Source organism: Vidua macroura, chromosome 1 (assembly GCF_024509145.1).
Source record: "Vidua macroura isolate BioBank_ID:100142 chromosome 1, ASM2450914v1, whole genome shotgun sequence".
NCBI classification, from domain to species: domain Eukaryota; kingdom Metazoa; phylum Chordata; class Aves; order Passeriformes; family Viduidae; genus Vidua; species Vidua macroura.
The window spans coordinates 24,464,266-24,484,811 of record NC_071571.1 but is presented as its reverse complement, the minus strand read 5'-3'; the positions used below and the strand labels follow the sequence as shown (position 1 = coordinate 24,484,811).

The 20,546-nt window shown below is 37.1% G+C and overlaps 2 protein-coding genes across 15 annotated transcripts in view; one reads left to right on the top strand and one right to left on the bottom strand.

Moving 5' to 3' along the window:
- The window catches only part of SGCE (sarcoglycan epsilon), a 32,973-nt gene extending 25,703 nt beyond the window's left edge, over positions 1-7,270 (top strand). For 6 of the 10 annotated variants that reach the window (XM_054000191.1, XM_054000107.1, XM_054000430.1 and 3 more), the window contains 4 exons: positions 22-210; positions 1,839-1,882; positions 2,709-2,743; positions 4,408-7,270. In XM_054000191.1, coding sequence (XP_053856166.1) covers positions 22-210; positions 1,839-1,882; positions 2,709-2,743; positions 4,408-4,458 — 319 coding nt within the window. In that variant the 3' untranslated portion in view covers positions 4,459-7,270. The remainder of the gene's footprint in view (positions 1-21; positions 211-1,838; positions 1,883-2,708; positions 2,744-4,407) is intronic. The other 4 variants (XM_054000017.1, XM_054000495.1, XM_054000263.1 and 1 more) reach the window with 4 other exon arrangements.
- Positions 7,271-8,133: 863 nt separating this feature from the next.
- Positions 8,134-20,546, bottom strand: part of CASD1 (CAS1 domain containing 1) — a 29,818-nt gene continuing 17,405 nt past the window's right edge. For 4 of the 5 annotated variants that reach the window (XM_053999692.1, XM_053999411.1, XM_053999606.1 and 1 more), the window contains exons 9-18: positions 19,663-20,088; positions 19,168-19,257; positions 18,499-18,618; positions 17,413-17,569; positions 15,809-15,888; positions 14,774-14,875; positions 13,337-13,477; positions 12,682-12,759; positions 11,585-11,677; positions 8,246-10,582 (exon numbers count right to left, since the gene is read on the bottom strand). In XM_053999692.1, the coding sequence (XP_053855667.1) occupies positions 10,316-10,582; positions 11,585-11,677; positions 12,682-12,759; positions 13,337-13,477; positions 14,774-14,875; positions 15,809-15,888; positions 17,413-17,569; positions 18,499-18,618; positions 19,168-19,257; positions 19,663-20,088 (1,554 nt within the window). In that variant the 3' untranslated portion in view covers positions 8,246-10,315. Of the gene's footprint in view, positions 8,189-8,245; positions 10,583-11,584; positions 11,678-12,681; positions 12,760-13,336; positions 13,478-14,773; positions 14,876-15,808; positions 15,889-17,412; positions 17,570-18,498; positions 18,619-19,167; positions 19,258-19,662; positions 20,089-20,546 lie in introns of those variants that run through there. The other variant, XR_008440688.1, reaches the window with a different exon arrangement.

Below are 20,546 nucleotides of genomic sequence, written 5' to 3'. Positions count from 1 at the left end.
TTTTATTTCCTTCTGACATAGCATCCAGTTGGTGCACCACAGTGCTATACAGAAATCAACCAAAGAGCTTCGTGACATGTCCAAGAACAGAGAGATCGCGTGGCCACTCTCCACGCTGCCCGTGTTCCACCCCGTGACGGGCGAGATCGTCCCGCCCCTGCACACGGACAGCTACGACAACACCAGCATGCCTCTGATGCAGACACAGCAGTAAGTGTTCACCTCGCTTCTGGTCCTTAATGCTCACTGTGCTGCATGACCTCACTGTACATTCCAGTGCTTGTCCTCCGAAATGTGTTCACTGTGGGAGGATCCACTAATGACTCTCCAGTTCAAGATTGCTCTGATGTTTGCATTTCCAGCAGGAAGAAAGGCCTTCTGTTATAAGATTAAATGGCTGGCTTTCAGTCTGCAGGCTTGCAAGAGGCTTGGCATGGAACAGTTGGATTTGTGCATGTTTTGGAGAAAAACTACTTTTGACAGAAGAATCAATTACAACTGTTCTATTTTAGACACCCTGTCTCTTGACCCATATCTTCGGGGTTCTGGTTTAAAACTAACCACCAAATTTGTAGTAGTTTTATACCAGAAAATCCAGACTTTGTAAGTGGTTAGTCTTGTACTTGTCACACATGGTTTGTGTTTGAAACGCTGACATTGAACAGAAGAACATGCTCCATTACACAGATAATTCAGGCTTGCCAAGAAAAAATGCTCATAGCTCTCTCCTGTTTCCATTGTTGCCACTCTCTTTCCAAGACAGAAACCAGAAAAATAATTAATTCTTGTTCCTTAGAATTCATTTATGTTTGAGGGAGACACTAAGTTTCACTTAGTGATACTAGTGAGGCAGACCAATGCTTGCATATGTTCTAATTCAAAGAAGTCCATAGAGCTGTAGCAAAGAGGCATTTCTGGAAAGGTTTGGTTGAGGTGCCTGGGGCTGAGCAGATCTCAGGCAGTGGTCTCAGAAGTGGCTGGCATTTTCCAGTGCTGTGCTGTAACACCAGCTCCAGCTGGTGCCTCCTCCGCTGGCAGGCCTGCATGGCCCCAGTGGTACTGGTCCTGTGCCAGCTCTAACTCAGTCCTAATTTACACATGCTTGTCCTAAATTCCCTTCACAATGTAGATCCATGCTGCAGGAGTGTTTTCTTCTCCCTGTCCCAGAAGCTAAATTCTCCAGAAAGGACAGCTATATAAATTATTCCTTGTACAAGTGCTGCAGAGTGCTCTGCCCCATCTTTTGCGGCTTCTTCTCTATTCAGAATAGCAGGTTTTATGACTGGAGTGCCAAATCTTGTACCAAAAGCTTTCTTGAGTTGTACATCTGCTTCACCTATATTGTAACCCTTAATTCCTTTCTGTAAAAACACCTGTATCTGGTAGCTATTAAAATAGACACTTAAGCAGGGCACAAAAATGCAACTTTGCCTTGATAAATGAACTGGTCTGACACGTATAAGTGGCTGACCATTCATTCCACAGCCAATAACTACATTGCAAATGCTGTCTCCTTTGCTGTATTCATGGAATATGGAATATTCATTTAAAGAAACCAAACTTTGCTGAACTTCAGAAACTCATGGTGACTTTTGTAGCCTCTGGCATTTTGCCAAGTCTCAGCCTTTGAACATAGCTGAGAAGTGAAATAAGAACTATTTTAACACTAATTGTCTTTATTTCATGGTCATGGCTAACCTTTGGACATCTGTATTTGCATAGTGAAAACAGATTATTGCTTCATAAGCAAAAAAATGAAGTGTAAATACTGAGTGTTCATCATAATACACTTCAGACTTTGTATGGAAGCATTAAAGATATTAAATGGTTTTTTATAGGAACCTGCCACATCAGACTCAGATTCCACAGCAGCAGAGTGCAGGTCAGTACTCAGAAAATACTGTAATTATTAAGTGAACAGTGTGGAGAAGACACTAGTCAAAATGCATACAGTCTGTGGACAGTGAAAATAATTTTCAAATACAGTAAAGTGTTACAGAATTGTCATTCTAGATTTTTTTTTTTGATACATCAGTGAAAATTTTGGCATGGGATTGATTAAACAAGGAACAAATGCTATGTTAGGATTCTGCATGAGAGGCTGGGATTTGGTTCAGCTAACTTAGAAACCTCATATAAATAATTTTCTGTTAGATGAAGCTACAGCCAGATTCTCAAATGCAGTTACATGGTTCGGATTCTGACACTTGATAGTAAATATAAATTTCTAATTCCCACCAGTATTAGTTAAGCTTTGAAGAAGGAGCTCTTTATTACAGTTACTAGACAAAGTGTTGATTCTGGGGAATCTCTGGTGAGGCGCATCCATGCTTCAGGTTTCCTGTGTCGTAGTCATCACTTTTATATTGTTCTCACAAATGCTCGTGTACTAACTGAGGTCAGGAATGACCCATCAGCCTAAGGCTGACTGTCCTCTCTACTTAGTGTCTCAGGTTTGAGAAAAACCTACAGCCATAGCCATGTGAGAGGGGGTAAGGACCACACAGGGAAAAAGAAGAGGCAAAGTGTAATTTTTAAATATTCAAAGAGGTATTTAATCAAAACTCTAGAGAGATACATATGTTTTGAACGTAACATGGGAACTACAACTCCAAGCAGAAGATTTGTTTTAACTTAGGAGTTACATAAGCAACTCTTTCTTTTCACTGAAAATCCTTCTTCTTCATTACTGCCTTCGGGGATTAAAGGAGAATTTCGTATGACAACATTTCAAAGATTTGAGGCAAGTATATAATAGCTGTTTCTCTCCATGTGGGTTTTGTTATGTGGAAATTAAAAACACAGGTATAAAAAGTCTGACTGCAGTTCTGGTATCTTTGCCATTTGTATTCCTCATTGTACATAGGCTAGAAATGGTGGATGACCCTGGTAGTCAAAGCCTTGATCGAGAGCCTCCAGCACTGGTTTGGGTTAACATTTAGCACAACTCTTCTCACTCACGCTGTTTAGAAGGCAAATAAAAGTGTCACACAGTGCTGCTCTTCTGCTATGACTGTTTCATTTCAAGAATTCCAGTCTATCTTGCAGCAAATAAGATGCAAAATCACCTGGTAATACTGTACAGTGACAGCAGGGAGGCATTTTTGCAAAGGTATGAAATACAAGCTAGCACTTTTGAGTCACACTGAAAAACTGCCCTAAAATTAGATCTTAAAAATTCTCCTGTGTCTCTATTTTCTGCAGTACATTATTTTTGTAGAATACAACTGTTCTTTCATATTCATCACAGATGCTGCCTGTGACAAGCTCTCAGAAATCCAGTGGGGGTGGGTAGTGGAATGTATTTGGGACAGAGGGTGTTTCCTCCTCTTCCCTTAGTTTGTAATGACACCTTGCTTTGTAGCTCAGATGTACAGGTGACCCTGCAAGCACTTCCATGACATGATGGCATGTGACTTTTGCTGCTTTTCTGAAAGGATATCCATAACTCCTGTTGCCAGAATGTTAGATTTTTAGAAAGTTAACAATTTAAAACAAAATTCAGGCACTACTAAGAGTTTTTTAGTAGGATGAGTACAAACTTAGCAATCAATTTTACTGATCTGTTCAAGTAAGAAATTTAGAGAAACAGAACACCTAAGGCCAAAGAATCTATAGAATGAGACATTAATTGTTAAATTCTCTTCCTTTCCTATAGAAAACTAACAGTAATATACTCAGGGAATTTAACATGCTATCAGTCACAGCTGTGAATAAGAAATTTCTATTTTAAATCTTCAGTAGACCATATTTATTAATTTGAAGAGCAGACTATGGATAATACCTGTTGTCCACTTCAGGAACTATCTGAATCCCACGTAAGGAATAGTTTTATTTTAACCTTATGTAAAAAGGCAGACTTAATAGCTGACATAATACTTGACTATTTCACAAAGTTAAAAGTGAATTGGGGAAGAATTATTTGAGAGGTGGCCACTCACACCTAATATTTATTACAGTGATGAAAATTGCTACTGATCTCCAATATGAACATATACATTAGGTTTTATAATTGTCTCTCTGTCAAAAGGCAGAATTCACAAGGACTATTTAAGGTGCTTAGATGAAAAAGGTTATTCCTATAATATAAAAGACTAAATATTGCATGTACACCATGTACCACCTTTTCTGGTTTGTGCCTCAACCTCCCTATGAAGTCTGTTAGATCCCAAATAGAAAGATAAATTCCCAGCTAAACAATATTTTCCCAGCCCTCTCCCTTCCCAGAAGAATGCTTTGTCATGTATATGTTGTCTTTTGATCCAGGTTGTACTTGCAGTGTTTCTCCAATGTAGTTGTTGATAAAGGATAATACTGTTTATGTGCTGTGCTCATAGTTGACAGATCAGTACTGTTGAAGCATCATGTGCCTCTGGTGGATTATATAAATTCTCATCTCTTTTGCAGGTAAATGGTATTCCTGAGGAAAGAAAACTAACAGAAGCAATGAATTTGTAATCAAAGAAGGCAGCAAATTGTCTCACTTCCTTATTTGTTCTGGTTGATGCATGAGTTTTTCTGGTGTATATTGTGCATGCTCACAGTACTATGATGCTTTCAGTGCCAGGAGTACAATCACTTCCATATAACTGATGTACTGTATCCTTTTGTACTTTGGACATTTTTGACAATTTGTAAACACTGATAACTTTTTATATTTGTTACATTCAGGAAGTAATCTTTAATGTATATATACACATATATATGTAAGTATGTATGTGTATATATATATATATATATGTATTAATAAATATCAAGCTTTATTCTGTCTTGTCATTTCTCCTGAAAGTTTTAACAGGGAAATCAAAACTTCAGAGATTGAAAGGATTTCAGGCTGTTAATGGGATGATATAATTGCCTAACATTTGCACAGGAAAAGCAGTAGTGTACAAGCATGAGATCTTGTGCCACATGATGAGGCTCAGAAATAGTACTGCACATATATTAGGTATTAATTTTTTAGAGATTACCAAATATAATGAGCAAAGTTATTTTTGGAAAATAAATAAAGAAATAACCCCCCAGAGAAAATAACTAAAACGTCTCATGATAAAAATTGGGTTTCTGTTCTTTTAACAGATATTTACGCTATTGCAAAACTTGTAAGCAATAAAGCATTTAAAATCTGTCCATTCATTCACCTGGTTATGTTAGAAGAAACTGTTACAAACTATTGTAGGCAAAAATTAATGTCTGCAAATAAGCAAGTGTTTAATTTGGTACAGTATACCTGGACTAACTCTTTAAAAACACTCTTTAAATTTTTTTGTGGTATTCACAGTAAAGAGCTCCAATGCTGTTTATTTTTTTATATTCTCCACATTTTTTTCTTTTGGAGCGCAAACTGTTGTGGGAGAATTACATATCCAGTAAACCAGGGATTATATTTTCACATCTTACAGAGGACCTAATTAAAGGCATACTTTGCTGGGAGGTGGTTTCTTTGAGAGGCATTTGTCCATTCAGCTGAAAGCTTAACAATATATGGACTTTGCTAAAAGGATCTGAACTGGGGTTTCCATGTTTTCCAATAAACAACTATAATTCATCTACTGACACTTTTCACCAGCTTTGAATAAATTTCTGATGCTTCTTTAAATCTTCTATTTAAGGACATCACACAGGACTTCAGGGTCTGCAGCTGTAACAGCTGACACCAAGAGTTCTTGGGGTTTTACCTCAAAACATGGCATTGTTTTAAGCTGACACTTACACTTTGTCTTTTTTCTGTAATATTTTCTCTTTCAGAAGCTGTATGTTCATCAGGACATTGCATTGTAAGCAGAAAACTGCGTCTGCTTTAAAATTGCTAAGTGCTGGCTACATTTCCTTAGCTGAGGTTCCTGAAGTCTCTGCTAAGAGAAATTTGAATAATTTTGGAATTTAAGACTGAGGATAAAAGGAATCTATAAAAAGAAGTCCTTTTGTAAAAAGACCAAAGCAGTTGCTCTTGGATTTGTTTTTTGGTTTGTCTTTGTTTTTCCCTTTTTACAGTTATGACCCAGTTCTGTCAAAACACAGAACCTTAATTTACATTAGTTTTTAAGCATCAATGATGTGTTTGTACGCTCGGACCTGAATGCAGGATTTCAGTAGATAGAAGTCCTGAGCTGCTTTTTAGACTAATTTTGAGCACCAACTATGATAGCTATGGCAGCAAAGTAGACAAGCAGTGCTCAGTACATGGTACCTACTTGTATATTGTCAAACCTTCAGTATCAGTTTACAAAGCTGCTCTGCATGCTCAGCACAGCCCAGAGGACATGGCAGCAAATCCTGCCAGTGGCTGTTAGACCAGGAGAGGTAGCTCAAGCTACAGGCATTCAAGTTGAGAAATTAAAGGCAGTTCCTGAAACAGGTGAAATAAAGAGCCATTCCTACTCACTTTTCAAGTGGCATCCATCATGCCTTCCTACCTCATCCAAAAGATACCAGGAAAGAGACTTCACCAGTCAGTCAGCCTCCTCAGAGACACCCCCCACTTCTTTCCAGCAGCTTGGATGGATATTAAGTGAAAAGCAAATCACTAAACTGCACACTGAGGTTTATAGTAAATTAAACATTTTCATCTCTTACCCAAGCTGTAAAAAAATTTCAAGTACAATCAGCATTTGGCTTCTATTAGTTTATACTACTATTTTCAGATGTATCAGCTGTCAGTGTTTAGAAACCAAAATGAATGGAATGGATTTTAAATAATGATTTTTAATACCACGTAAGATTAAACTTTGTAAATAGTTCTGGGTATGAATGATAATAATTTCTGATAACTCCAGGATGACATGACAATCATTGGATGTACCAGTTGAGCTGCTCCCACCTTATTTGTATTAATGTAAGAGTGCCAATATATTTAAGGAAATAAACTGTTACACACATGCATAAAGAATTTGTTTGTAGCAGTGCAGGCTCCACCTATTTTGGAAAGAATCTAATGATGTAAGTCACTTGGGTATTAAGAATACCTGAATTATTTTATGATTGAAATCTTCATTTATCTGAGGTAAGTTTAATAACAAATTATTTATTTTTACTTATTAAAACAATTACTCTGAAAGCATAGATTTATAAGCTGGTTAAAGACACTTAATGGCTAAAGAATTAGTAATAATTAAGACAGTAAATTCACAGCCTCCTTTAACATTATATGATGGCAATATGAATGGATATTGTATTAAGTTGCAACCAAATTAAACAGAAAGCCCTATACATCTCTTTGTACATACATGAAATGTATCATCTAATAAAACGGAAAACACAAAGTAGCAAAGTTGTTGCCTGATTATTTTACAAAAGGGTGCCTGAACAACATTGTTAGTTTTTAATGTTCCATCCACAATACTGCATGGTCAGGTCTGAGACCTGGGGTAGAGCTAATGGTGCAGGGTTTGTTTAGCTGGGGATGATGCCTAAACACATGTCCTAACTGGAGAGGAGGGAGAGGATTTGCTGCACTTAATATCTAAAGTGGGCACCTGAACTATATACCTCCCTGATTATAAAACCAGGAGCTTTCAGGATCACAGAATGACAGAACATGCTGAGTTGGGAAAGGGACTCATCAAGATCATTGAGTCCAACTCCCAGCTCTGCACAGGACCATCCGTAAAAGTCACACCACATGCCTGAGAGCATTGTCCAAATGCTTCTTGGACTCTGGCAGATTTGGTGCTGTGACTACTTCCCTGGGGAGCTTCTGGGTGAAGAACCTTTTCTGATATCCAACCTTGAACCTCCTGACACAACTTTAGGCCATTTCCTTGTGTCTTGTCATTGGTCACAAGATTAAAGAGATTGGTACTTCCTTTGCTTAAGGAGCCCCTTTTACTGAGAGTGGGATTTAAGTAGCTCAAGTAGAATCTCAATTCCATAACTCAAGCAAGTCTTCAAGATAGGCTTGGTTTCTTGGTTGCCAGACCAAAGAAAAGCTGACTCAGTTCTTCTGCTTTCCTGCAGAGCTCTGCTGCAGAGTTCCTGGCAGGGAAAAGTATCAGACATCTCCACTGCGGAGTTCTGCTGAGGGCCCCCGAGCTCTGGGGTGGCTTTGGCTACTGGAGCTGTAATTTCACCAGAGCAGGGACAGTGCCATTTAGTGCAGAGCAATTCCTGCATTGCATCTGCCTTGTGATCTGTTGCCTTGCGATCTGTTACCTTGCGTCTGTTTTTGATACAGTGAACTGCAGCACAGCTAGAGAGAAGCAATAGAGAGTTTTTACTTAAATGATGCTGGTCCCATTACAAAAAGAAGCATCCACAGCACTTTTATTTAATGTTTAAATTACTTCATATTTTTACATAACCTGAAAAGAAAATATATTTATCCCACATACAGTAATAGTAAACAAGTGCATTATTTCAAACATTAAAAATAAATCTTTTAACCAAGTCTGTACAACAGATAAATAGAGTTATATCTACAACAATTATGTTGTGAAGAACAAAACAAAAATTATCTCTCAAGCTCACAGTTCCCTGTTGCTCATAATACTGGCATAGATGAAAGGTATGCTTGCTATTCCCCACTATGGTGTCCACCTACACTCTTTCCTTCAGTCACTCAAATGTATTGATCAATGAGATTAAATTCCCAAGCACTGGAAGTAATATGCACACAGAACAAACAGCTGAGTATCTTTCCATTATCTTGAAAACAGCTGGCAGGCTTAGTAAAACTGCTGAATTTGGGGAAAGTCAATTATTTCTTTTTTGTTTTTTATGATAAATGACTGCTCATTCTTTAAAAGAAGCTGTTCTCCACCACACACAAAAAAATAAAAATTGAAGTAATTGTTTTCATAAATTTGTTTTGCATTCATTCATTCATGGCTGCAAGATTGAATTCAACATTTTACCTGGGATAAGAACAAAAACATGCATGTGACAGTATATATGGTACAAATTAGTATTCATGTTGTTTATAATCATACATAATTGCACATATGCTTGGAAAAGAATATTGCTCTCATGTTTTTGACTGCTAACAAATAATCAGAAGAATAATAAAATGAAAAAGCAACTAGAGGTCAAACTATTACTTGAAACAAACCCACAACCAACCAAGAAATGTCCATAACTTCACTGATTAGTAGAATGTAAACAACAGCTTGCCACTGCCACACTGCAGGACTATTTATTTCAATTATAAGGATTTTGCTAAAGGAAAAAAAATTAGTAAGAAAGATTGGGCACTCCTGAAAAGGATGGGAAAAAGTTTTCTCCAAACAGTTCCTATCTCATTTCACTTGTAATTCTGAGACTCAACCATCTGCATGCAACAAAGTTGACCACTCAATCCCTGCTCCTCATGATACCAACAGACTGACTTGCATCCTCTTAAATGAAAATGTTATTACAGCATAGAATATGGCACTAGTTCCCTAGTGAGACCTAATTCAAGGTCACCTACAAACACAGGGAGAGGGTCAAAGATCACCGTTCCCCTAAGATCTGATGGAGTAGATCTGATGGGATTCCATCTAACTGAAAAAGGTTGGAAGGTCTTCCAAAAATTTCCCACCTTGAACTGAATCTCTGAAAATTATTAATTTGTTTGTTCACTGGGACTGTACACAGAACTACACACAGTTGAATGAATTAGTGAAAAATTTATGAAAAAGCAAATGATTTTAGGAAGAAAACCCAAATTCTCTTTATAGAAAAATTTCATCCCAGAATTCACCATGTTTGCTAAACACATCTTAAATTTCTAAAAAAACCCTCATAAAACATTATGTAAACTTGTGTATAATCTTCAACCACTGAATTGATGAGTGCTTCTTACTTCCACATATCAAGGGTTTCATATAACGTATTACTATTTCCACCCCAAACACTAATTTCTAACCAGCAAGTTACCGCTGTGTTCAGAGCACTGCCCTGGTCCCGCTGCCTCGGCGGTGGTTCCGGAGGCTCTCGGCTGTGCCGGACATGCTCTTGCCAAGGTCGGCAGCGCGTGCTCCGCGTGGCAGGCGCTGGAACAGCAGGAACAGCGCAGCCCCTCGCCCTGGGCTCGCCAGCGCCGGCTGAATCCCGTGATGTGCCCATGATACTGCTCAACCACTGCACTGCTTCGTGTCTCATTTCAACAGATATGTAAACAGAAACAAACATCCAGTAGAAAAGAATCATTTTCACATGCAATTCTGTACAGTGCACTCTTGTTTCTCAGATTACTTGAGAAGGCTATTTCCACACAAAATATGTACATTTCCACTATATACATTTTCCACACGCTTAAGTTAAATGTCTTTTTGTACCTCCAGTTGAGAATTCTTGTTCAGGCAGACACAAAGTAAACCTGAAGAAAGTTTCCAAACTAATGCCTCAATGGATCTTGCATTGCTGAGAAGAAGTGTAGTCCAGAAAAAAATCCAGCTATGCATAGCAACCTTTTCAGCAGAGTTGAGTTATCTTTAGGAACCACAATCTGTGCTAGATCATTAGTGATCTGAGATATCTCATGTGCCACGCACACAAATATGAAAGTGCTGACAAGAACATTAAACATTGGATATCCAGGAATGAGCACCAAGATCCCCTTTGTGTCTGCTGCCAGCCAAATATGGTATTGGCAAATGAAGAGCTAAAAGAAAAAAAAAAAAGTGTTTAATAATACTTATATATGTAAATATTTTTACTTACCAAAAAACATATAATTATTACTATTGCATCAACTGACACACTTCTGCTTAAGTTAGAAGCTGTTTTCCACATGTCTTTGTTACAAAACAAAACCACGACCTTGTTAAATCACAGTGGGTTTGCTTGGCCCTTAACCAAATACAGGCTCAGGGGAGCATTAGATACATTCCATCAGAGCAGGGAAGAATCTGCCTCCCTCAGTTACTGTCCTTCTGGTGAGGGTCTGAACTGACATGCTGCAAATAAGAGAGAATGCTTCACCAGCTGATGAATTCACATCTCCCTGGAGCTGATCAGCACCTAAAGCCCACCCAGAATTAGAAGTGTGAAATGTGATCCTTTAAAAACCCCACAAGATCCTGTACTCCATATACACTGTACTGCAATGACCTAGAAATGTATATTTTAGTAATATAATAAAATGCCACATTTACTATCACTAAACAGCAAATAAAATGGGAAGCAAGAGAATTCCTACTGTTTCAAAATATGCACTCAATGGAACAAGGTAACACTTGCATTAAGAAGGGGTTTATTTTACATTTCTTTATTAGTTTCAAAAAGCTTTCTAGGGCAAACACATTTCTAAGTGTACTTACACTAGTTAGTATAATTAATGCAAATTCTTCAACCGGCCTAAATTTTCATCTTCCAACTGCATAAACCTCACAGCATACTCGAGCATTTAATCCCCACTCTCACAACCTTAAATCATCCCACCCCCTAAAACAGCACAAGAATTAGGCTTGCTACTGTGAGACTGCTATTTCAGCCACGAATTTTAAGTGCAACCAAAGTTATAATGCTAAAAGAGGTCAAACATGACAGCAGGGTATTAAGTAAGCCAATAAATGTTTTCTCTATGTTACAGTCCAATCTAGACAATAACACCACCTTACATTTCTAAGTTTTAATTCACTGTACTTCTGGTCATTCTACTTACCTCTAAAGAAATTTTGCCAAACCAGGCGAAGAATGAACTATACACAGATCGGACATATCCAGGAATGTTCCTGATGAGGATGAAAGCTAAAATCTTTGGGGTTTTTTTTTGGGAAAAAAAAGGTAAAACAAAGAATGTGACTGTGGATGATAAGCCAAACAAACACATAAAAGGTGTATCTATTTTCACTGCACTAAGTGAAGTGCATCATGCATTAAAATTTCTTTAAAAGCTAATAAGAAAGCAAACAAAAAATCAAACAAAAAGGAAACAAAAATCCATGTAGTTTATACTTAAGAAAGTAGGTATTGAAGTAAAAATATTGTACACAAATGCTTACAGCATAGAAGGTCACATTTACATCTCCAGTAGAATCATGCCCTTGATGCTGACAGGTGTTACTACATGCCTCCCAGGCATGGTCACAAAACATGTTACACCATGCCAGCCTAAAATAAAGGTGGCCACAAATTTCAGTTAACCCTCAATTTTTAAAGAGAGGGTGTCAAGATGGACAAAATAATATTAAAAACTAAGTCACTCTTGCTGCCTCTCAAGAGAGCTGGACAAAATAATGAGAAAAGAAACAGGGCACAGAATGAGACAGCTGGGGTATAGTGGGGCAGGGGACATGGCAAGAGGAACATCTAAATTTAAGAAAACTACATGCATAGCTCTGTGGCCCACCTCTTCTCTGCCTGGAAGTGACTACAGGGTCCCATAGGTTGCTTCCTACACTAATACCTCCCAAATACTTCTGCTTTTCTACACCTTTCTTCTCTTCCACAGCTTTCTTCTTTTCCACTGCTATGCAAATAGTCAAAAGTTGGGTTTGGACCTAAATGGTGCCTATGAAACCTACACTAAGGACATCCAGATAAATCAAAACCACAATCACAGTGGGCAATTTCAGTGCTTAAAGGCAATGAAAAACTGACTAATACTGCTTAACTCTTTTTCACTTTCAGACATGGGAATGAAGCTCAATATCTGACATTCCATGCAAAAGCACAAATATATTTTAAAACAAAAATTTTAAAAGCTCAAATAAGAACAGACTACATTCTATCACAGTACTCAAAAGGACTAATAATTACCTGCACCACAGAAACAGAAGGATGTAGCTCATTGCACTCTGTCTTGTTTTTACAGCTACTAGCCCAAATAGAGTAGGTCTAAAAGACATTAAAAAATTAGTCTGTGTAGCAATTATATGTACATATAAAAATGAAACAATAGTATGATCTATTGTTTTAGCATTTTGCAATTGTTTTAGCATTAGTTGGTTCACTAAGATGCAGGACACTAAGAGAAAAAAACTACATGACTTAACCTTCGTGTTTCTCTCAAATTCTTCTTTGCAACTAATGAATACTTATCTGGTAAATAATTTTTAATACAACTTTTTTTTCATCAAAAATAGACAAAGCAATCAAGTGTGGAAATAAGAGCTGTGTTATCTACCATGTTATTTTTATGACGTTATTTTTATTTTCATAAAAATCCAATTTTCTTTTAAGCTTTGAAATAAACTGAAAGAGTAATGATGTTTTCATCTACATCTGACAGAACAGAAAATATTCTATAGAGTAGATAGGTAGGGCTGTACAGAAAAACCCAGCTGAAATATCTCCAGATAAAGATTTGATTTTTCAAGGTTTGTTAGATATTACTGACTAAACAACAACTTCAGAAAACTTATTTTTCAGATATTTACAAACCTGATTATACTAGGTTATAATAGATACTTACCAAAAAGGACACAATTGAAATAAATAATAAAACATTTGAAACTCTGTTGGAGAAAAGAGGATCTCCTTTTCCTTCTGATATCATCTGATGTTTCTGCAATGCCAGATAAATAAAAGCAAACAGCATTCCATGAAAAACCACCTGCAAAAGACAAAAAGAATGCAATTAACATTTCATGGCTTTTACAAGTACTTCAGGTATAAACTCCTAATAGAAATGCTACCAGATAAAGTAGCTATGTTTCAAAAGGTCCTTTCCCAGATTTACTGAAGCAAACAAAACCAGACTTTCTACACGAGATAGTCATAGACTGCATTTTTAACTCAACTCAAAACCTACAAATAAAGATCCTTTACTAATGCTTCAGAGAGCATTAAAGACAAGACAATGAAATTTCAAGAAGCTTTCAAGTATCTACTATCCCCTCTGCAATCTATGACACCACTGAAAAGGCTTTCTCTGGGGAAAAACCACAAGTCTCTGGCTTTCTCCCAAACTGGCAGGTGAAAACATTCAAGAAGCAGGACAAGTGCTTCCCTCTCTCACAGACACAATTCTTCAACAGAGTGTTTTACAATCTTATGCCAAGTTCTCATCAGCTGGCAACATGAAGCCATTTCAGGCCCACACAGTGCTTGTCCTCTGTATTTATTTTGAGCTCTACTCTTCAGCAGCACCACCCAACCTACAGTGCTCACAGAACCCAGCACTGAGCATGGGCTGCCAGGCAGGGTGTGCTGCTGCCAGGCAGCCCCGGGTGTGACAACGCTCTGCCACCCACACTTCACTTCCCAGAGGCCCCAGGGGGACACAGGTGGGACCGATCCTGTTAAGGGTTAAGTTCAGCACTTAAAGGCTTTCATCTTAGAAACTCTACTTCCCTTTGCCAAGAAGGAAAGGACAAAAGTGCAAAGTTTCCCTGTTCTATTCCCCCACATTGAAGGGTCAACACTTGGAAGGAAAGCACTTTCCCAGTGGAAAATAATTTAAAAATACGTACAAGAGTAGTCTGGTTTGGGCACCAAGACCCTGATTTTCATGTTTCATATGTTACCTTAAAATAAATATATCCTTAATTGATACAACTTCCAAAAAGTATTATTAAGAAAGCTACCACAGTAATTTTCCTTGTCTTTCAACAGCCTGAAGTGCTACAGGTGTTAAATTTTTGCAATAAAATTTTTGAGAAAAGACAGATCCAGGACCTTCATTTTTTTAAACCAGAAGCAAATAAATCAACCTCCATCTTTTAAGCAAGGCTTTAAAGATGATAATGACAGACATTTGCAGAACTGAAGTGGGTGCAACTTAGTCTTTTATTAAACACTGGGGTAAACTCCTGTTTTCTCTGGAGGGAAGGAAAACAACCCTCCTTCTTCCCACAAATTAAAACACACATTTAAAAGACAAGTAAAAATTTATGCAGATGTTACATACGTAGCGATCCAGCTTCCACCTAAACCACCATTCATAGACATTCCCATTCAGTTCAAAACACTTGGACAATGGCCAAAAGGAAAATATCTTCTCAAATGCACCCTGTAAAGGATAAATATGGAAAAAGCATTAACACTACGTCAACTGTATTTACTAAATTTAAATCAATAACATGTTTAATATTATTCTACCCTTATTTCACTAGCTACATGGCACTAGAAAAACTCAGGATTCCTTAGAAGTCTTTCCCCCACAAAAGATAAAAAGGAAAAAAGGAAAAGAAAAAAACTTCTTCACATGAGAGTTTGAGTTTTGCCTCCCCTTAAGTATTTGCACACCTTCCATTTTGTACTGCTCTTCACAGGGAGAGATCCACTAACAGGCTGTGATAAGGAATATGCACTCCACAGGTTGTGATAAGGCATATGCATTCCACAGGCTGTGATAAGGAATATGCACTCCGTATAAGGAATATGCAGACCAAGACTACAGTTCAACAGGCTGAAAACAGTGAGGGATTAAAACCACACATCCTCCCTGTAAGATCCTGGAGAGACAAACTCTGTCCTGAGTTTTGTCAGCTGCACTTACAGCATGCAGGGAGTTGCTAACTTAGCCTGAGAACCAGTCTTTTGATGTGGTATTAAAGCCAACGCTAGGTCTCTTAGAGACACAGAACTTCATTATCACCATATCACCATATGCATCCTCATATGCTGACAAAACCCAGAAACTCTAAGCACATAAAAAAACCCCACCCCAAACCCAAAAGCATAGGCCCTTGTATTTACTACATTCACAGTAGTACACTGAAAATATGTCAAACATAACAAACCAATGAGTAAGACACAGTTGTGGGTTTTTGCAACACCCACACCAATTCAAATATGAGAAGAAATCAAAAGGTTCATTTTTTTTTCTTCTGTATTTATGATACTGGAGCAAATATACAAGTTATGAGCACATCCAAAAGTAGAGACAGGTAATAATATACCCTTAGGTCGTTAAGGATAAATATAGCCAGGATTTACAAACCTGAGAATATGACAGAAAATATATACATATCAGTAAGCAAATCAGTTTCAGCAGTAAGCCAAAGTGCCATAGGCAGTTCCCTGAGGAAGAAATAAATTAATCATTATACTGTCATTAATGTTTCAATAGCAAACCCCAGGACACATTAAGTAATAACTGCCAATTATTTAGTGTAGCTATGCTTTGTAATAATCCGTTCATAAATAAATGTTCAAATATTGCCAGCAATATTTTATCACTATCTACATTTAAATTTTACTTTAAGACATTAAAATAAACATTCACAGCAACTAAAATGCTATTAAGACTAAACTAAGCCTCATGTCTAAGACAAGGACAAAATAAATAAATAAGAGAAATTAGGTGTTCAAACAGAAACACTGTTTTAAAACCTCTGCTTTCCCAAACACTCTGCACAGGCAGTCCTTATTCTAAGCAAATGTAATTAAATATATACATAAAAATGTCTGCCTTTTGTCAGGTGAAACGAGTAAATATTATTAAACTTTGAGATACCAGCTTTACTCCAAAGTTCAACTGCAGGTCATTAAGGACAAGTATCTTGTCGAAACAAGACTGAGAAACTACTCCTCAAAGCTGTCAACCGATACTAAGCTCTACCCAAACCTCAGCATTGCAATAGACATCATCTGCCCCTCCGACCATATAAATTGGCAGCTGTAAACAGGATCATAAACAACTGAAAGTCATAATTGAAAGATTTTCTAGTTTCACAGTACACTATTGCTCCAAAGTACACAGGAGTAATTTCTCTGTTTCTGGAAGAGAAGTGCCTTTGTAGAAAAAAAAAATAGAAGATATTTGCCTTCAAGAAAGCTTGTAAAACTATACTTTAAGTGTATTTTTGCCGCATCTATTCCTGGTATGCATTTGGTATATTTCATGGTCATATCTTCAGGCTGTAAAATGGGGGTATTCCTCCATCACCAGGGAATGAGGATTTAAGGCTCATAAGGTTTTAGTTCTAATTTAGGCAAGTTAAATAATAAGCATTTACCACATGTTTTACAGTTTTTCAATGAACTGCAACAGATAAACTGGGATTTCACTTCAATTTTTATTTAAAATATTTGTACCACAACACATACTTCTGATAGCTCATTTAATCTAAGACACTAGGATAGCAAGCCCCAAGTTCTTATTTGATCAGCTAAGGCAGAATTGGTGCTCAAGCTGGACAGACACCTTGGCAACACAGAAGGAGAAAGTCTAAACACTCCCTGTTCACACTGCACCCTGAGCGCACAACAGACACTGCCCCAGCCCCAGCAAGCACAGACAGTGCAACCTATGGTTTTCATTTCCATTCAGTAAAATCACAATTCTTGTAAAACACATTCCTGATGATCAAAACCTATTAACAAGTATTCTAATCTGACTGGAACCAGAGACAGAGTTTAGTCATCAGCTGTTATATTTTTCAACTGACCTAATTCACCTATGACAAACTCTATTTCTGTGAGCAGCTGTTTAGCACATTTTCACTAACAAAGAGACTGAGATCTACTAACGATGCCATTTCTGTATGTTATCATTGTATTAACATACATGTTTTATACCAGAAAGAAAAAAAGAAATCTTACCATTTGCTTTCTTCTGGACAATTTGAGGCCATACAGCTAAGGTGGCATAAATGATCATAAACCAGACAGTGACTAATGGCACGAAATAATAGAATTGGTAAGGTCGGTCCATCACTATGCACAGTACCACAACCAAGAAATTGAGACGAAATAAAACCTGGGGGTTGTCAGAGGAGAGAAGACAGAGCATATATAAACTGGGAGGCAAAGCTGAGAAAGATGAGGACATGTTATTTTAGCACTGTACAAAAATATCTATGTATTTTACATTGAAACATGGATAAAGTAGCACGGGGAACATCAGCAAGGCAATGTAAGACTGCAGGCTGATTATGTGGTTCTGGACCTGTCCTACCCTGACCTGCTTGGGTAGAGATTGCAATAAAAATAAGGTTAACCCTATCTGACTATTTCCCAGGCTGGGGACCAAGTGGTCCAGTTGCTGGATGCTGTTAACGTATCTCTTTTTTCACCCCCAAAAGCTACCTAGGCTAGCTCAGTTAAAGCCAGGGTAATGCCATCACCAGGCTGTAAATGTACATTTAATAGGCACAATGACCTGAGTTACAGGACAACATAAGACCTAATGGCAATAAAAGATATGTATTAGAAAAAAATTAAAGTACTACAGCATATGCTGCAAAACCTAGGAGGAAAGCCACAAAACCAGGTATGTTGTCAGTGTTGTTATGGTGTGAAAATTATTTTTCTTTATTAATAAATGTAGGCTCCAATACACTGTCTTTGGAAGCCCACCTGGCTCATTACTTACATATTGCTATATACTGTAAATTGCTACCGCAATGGAATCTCCATTGCTATTTATTAGAAAATATTTGTCTTGTAATTTCAGAGTGTACAAACTTGCATTTTTTACTTTGTAAGTATCATTTATATGGTTTAAGTTTGCTTTAGATAAACACTACAAATTAAACAGATCAGATTACATAGACACAACAGCCATTTTTATTGTTTAAACCTTGGTTAAGTGATCTGATGTCACATTATTTAGGGAGTATGGCTATATTATGAATATTTTGCTATCTGACAAATTTATTTTTAAAAATAGTAGGCAGATATTCTTACCTGACACAGTCTGTATACACCAAAGTCCCCTTTTATCCAAAAATATGAGAAGTGCCCATAACCTGTTTGAAACAGATAGGCAGCAACCAGAACTCGAATGTGCATGTACACAGGTAAAAACTGTTGAGAAAAATAAAGTACCTTTTATAAATGTCCATGTAAGTATTTTTGGCTTTCCTTTTCCCCCCTCTCTTTTATGCTATTTCTGCATTGCAGTAAATCAGATGTAACTAAGAAAAGAAACACTATAATACATTGCCCTGTTTCTTACTAAGCTCTTTTGGTGTCCTAACCCCTGATGTTAAAATCAATTTTTTCTACTTATTGCTCTACACTTGCCATATTCCATTACTAGTTATGAGAGACTTAAGAAGGGCTCTTTGAAAGCTCACCTTCAACAGTTTCAAGTTGCCACCAATTAAAAATAAATTATTGTAATATTCTACACAGAGGAAACACTTTTTTACTGGTCAAGGAACATATATAAAGTTTTTATCAATCAAATCTACAGTTAGAGAAAAACTAACTCTGCTAATACCATGTTTAAAACTACAGAAACAATAGCATTATTTAGTCATTCTATTCAGTTCTAATGCCCATTTACACTATCTTTCTTTTGAAATAACATACCCCCTAAAAGCAAAAGAAAAAGAAATTCAAATCACTTACAGTGCTTGCTCCAGAGATATGATAAATCAAAATAACAAGTTGCATCCAGCCCTTCCATTCATCAGTCTGTTCTCTATTTAACACTTTAGTCTAATGTAAAACAAAACAAGAGTGTTGCTATTCCAAAAAGAACAAGGAACATCTACAAAATGAGGAGAAAAAATTCATACAATAAACCAATTTAGGGGTAAATGGGTCTCAACTGTAAAAGTCTTGTCTAGTGGGCACAGATTTAACATGGTTTAAATTCTCTTTCAGCTGAGCTCTGATCAATTCCAGTTTGAAAGAGCGAGAATGACTAAAGTGGAGATATCCACATGGCTTCAAAAAGCCTTTGCATCTAACTCCATGCAAACATTATACTGCTTGAGGTGGCATTTTTTGCAGGTGAGTTATACTGACTTTGAAAAATTAACCTTGAATACTTAGAAATTGGTTATTTGACATACAACTTGGGAAACAACATTTTAAGTGGGATGTCAAGGTGATCATTACCTCTTTGGTATTTTCAGTATAAAATACCCCCAAAACCAAGATATAGACGATTGGTATGAAGAAAGATGCATGTGTGTAAAATTTATTTTCCTTCATGAAAAGATTTGCTCTGTCACATAGATAAAAATAGGTCATGATTAGACCAAGTTTGCAAAAGCAGTGTAAGAGCATCTCTAAAGTAGAAACGTTAGGTGTGCTGATGGCAGGTTTCTTCTCCTCTCCGCTTTCCAAATCAGTGCATGTTTTGTTCTTCCGATAATTATTCCGATGAATTAAGCTGATAATTAAATATCCAAAAATGGACAAAGTAAAGAAACAGAAAGCTATCTTCTGTATCAGAGTGAGAGGAGGCTGAGGCTGGCAGCAGGAGCCATCAATGGGCTTCATTATTTTATTGCAGTAGACATTCATAAGAATCATTGCATTCTGTAAAAAAAAAAAAAAATTAATTTCTAATCTAAAAAGTTACCATTTTCATCAAAAGAAATTTTCTTCTGCATCATGCACTGACATCAGACATGCAATTCTTCCTTATCATTACAAAAATAAAATCTTCCAGTTCCACGATATGCCCAGTTGCATTCAACAGTCCAGTCAAAACACTTCTTCCAAACAAAAAATACTTGAACTTCCAGAGGTAAGCAAAAATGGCTAATCTTAAAACAGGAGGATTCTCTCTACCAGCTGTAGAAGGTTTATAAATGAAAAACAGCTCACAAACTTGGTTTCTAAAGGGGCACAGTAATGCAAGTCTCTAAAACACGACAGTGAGACTGAAACGTGGTAAGATGACACTTAGTTCATCCAGTACTTTAAAGCAACTTAAACCTGCAAAGGAATTGAACCAGAAGTGACATAATGGGAGAGCTCTTTCACAAAAAGGG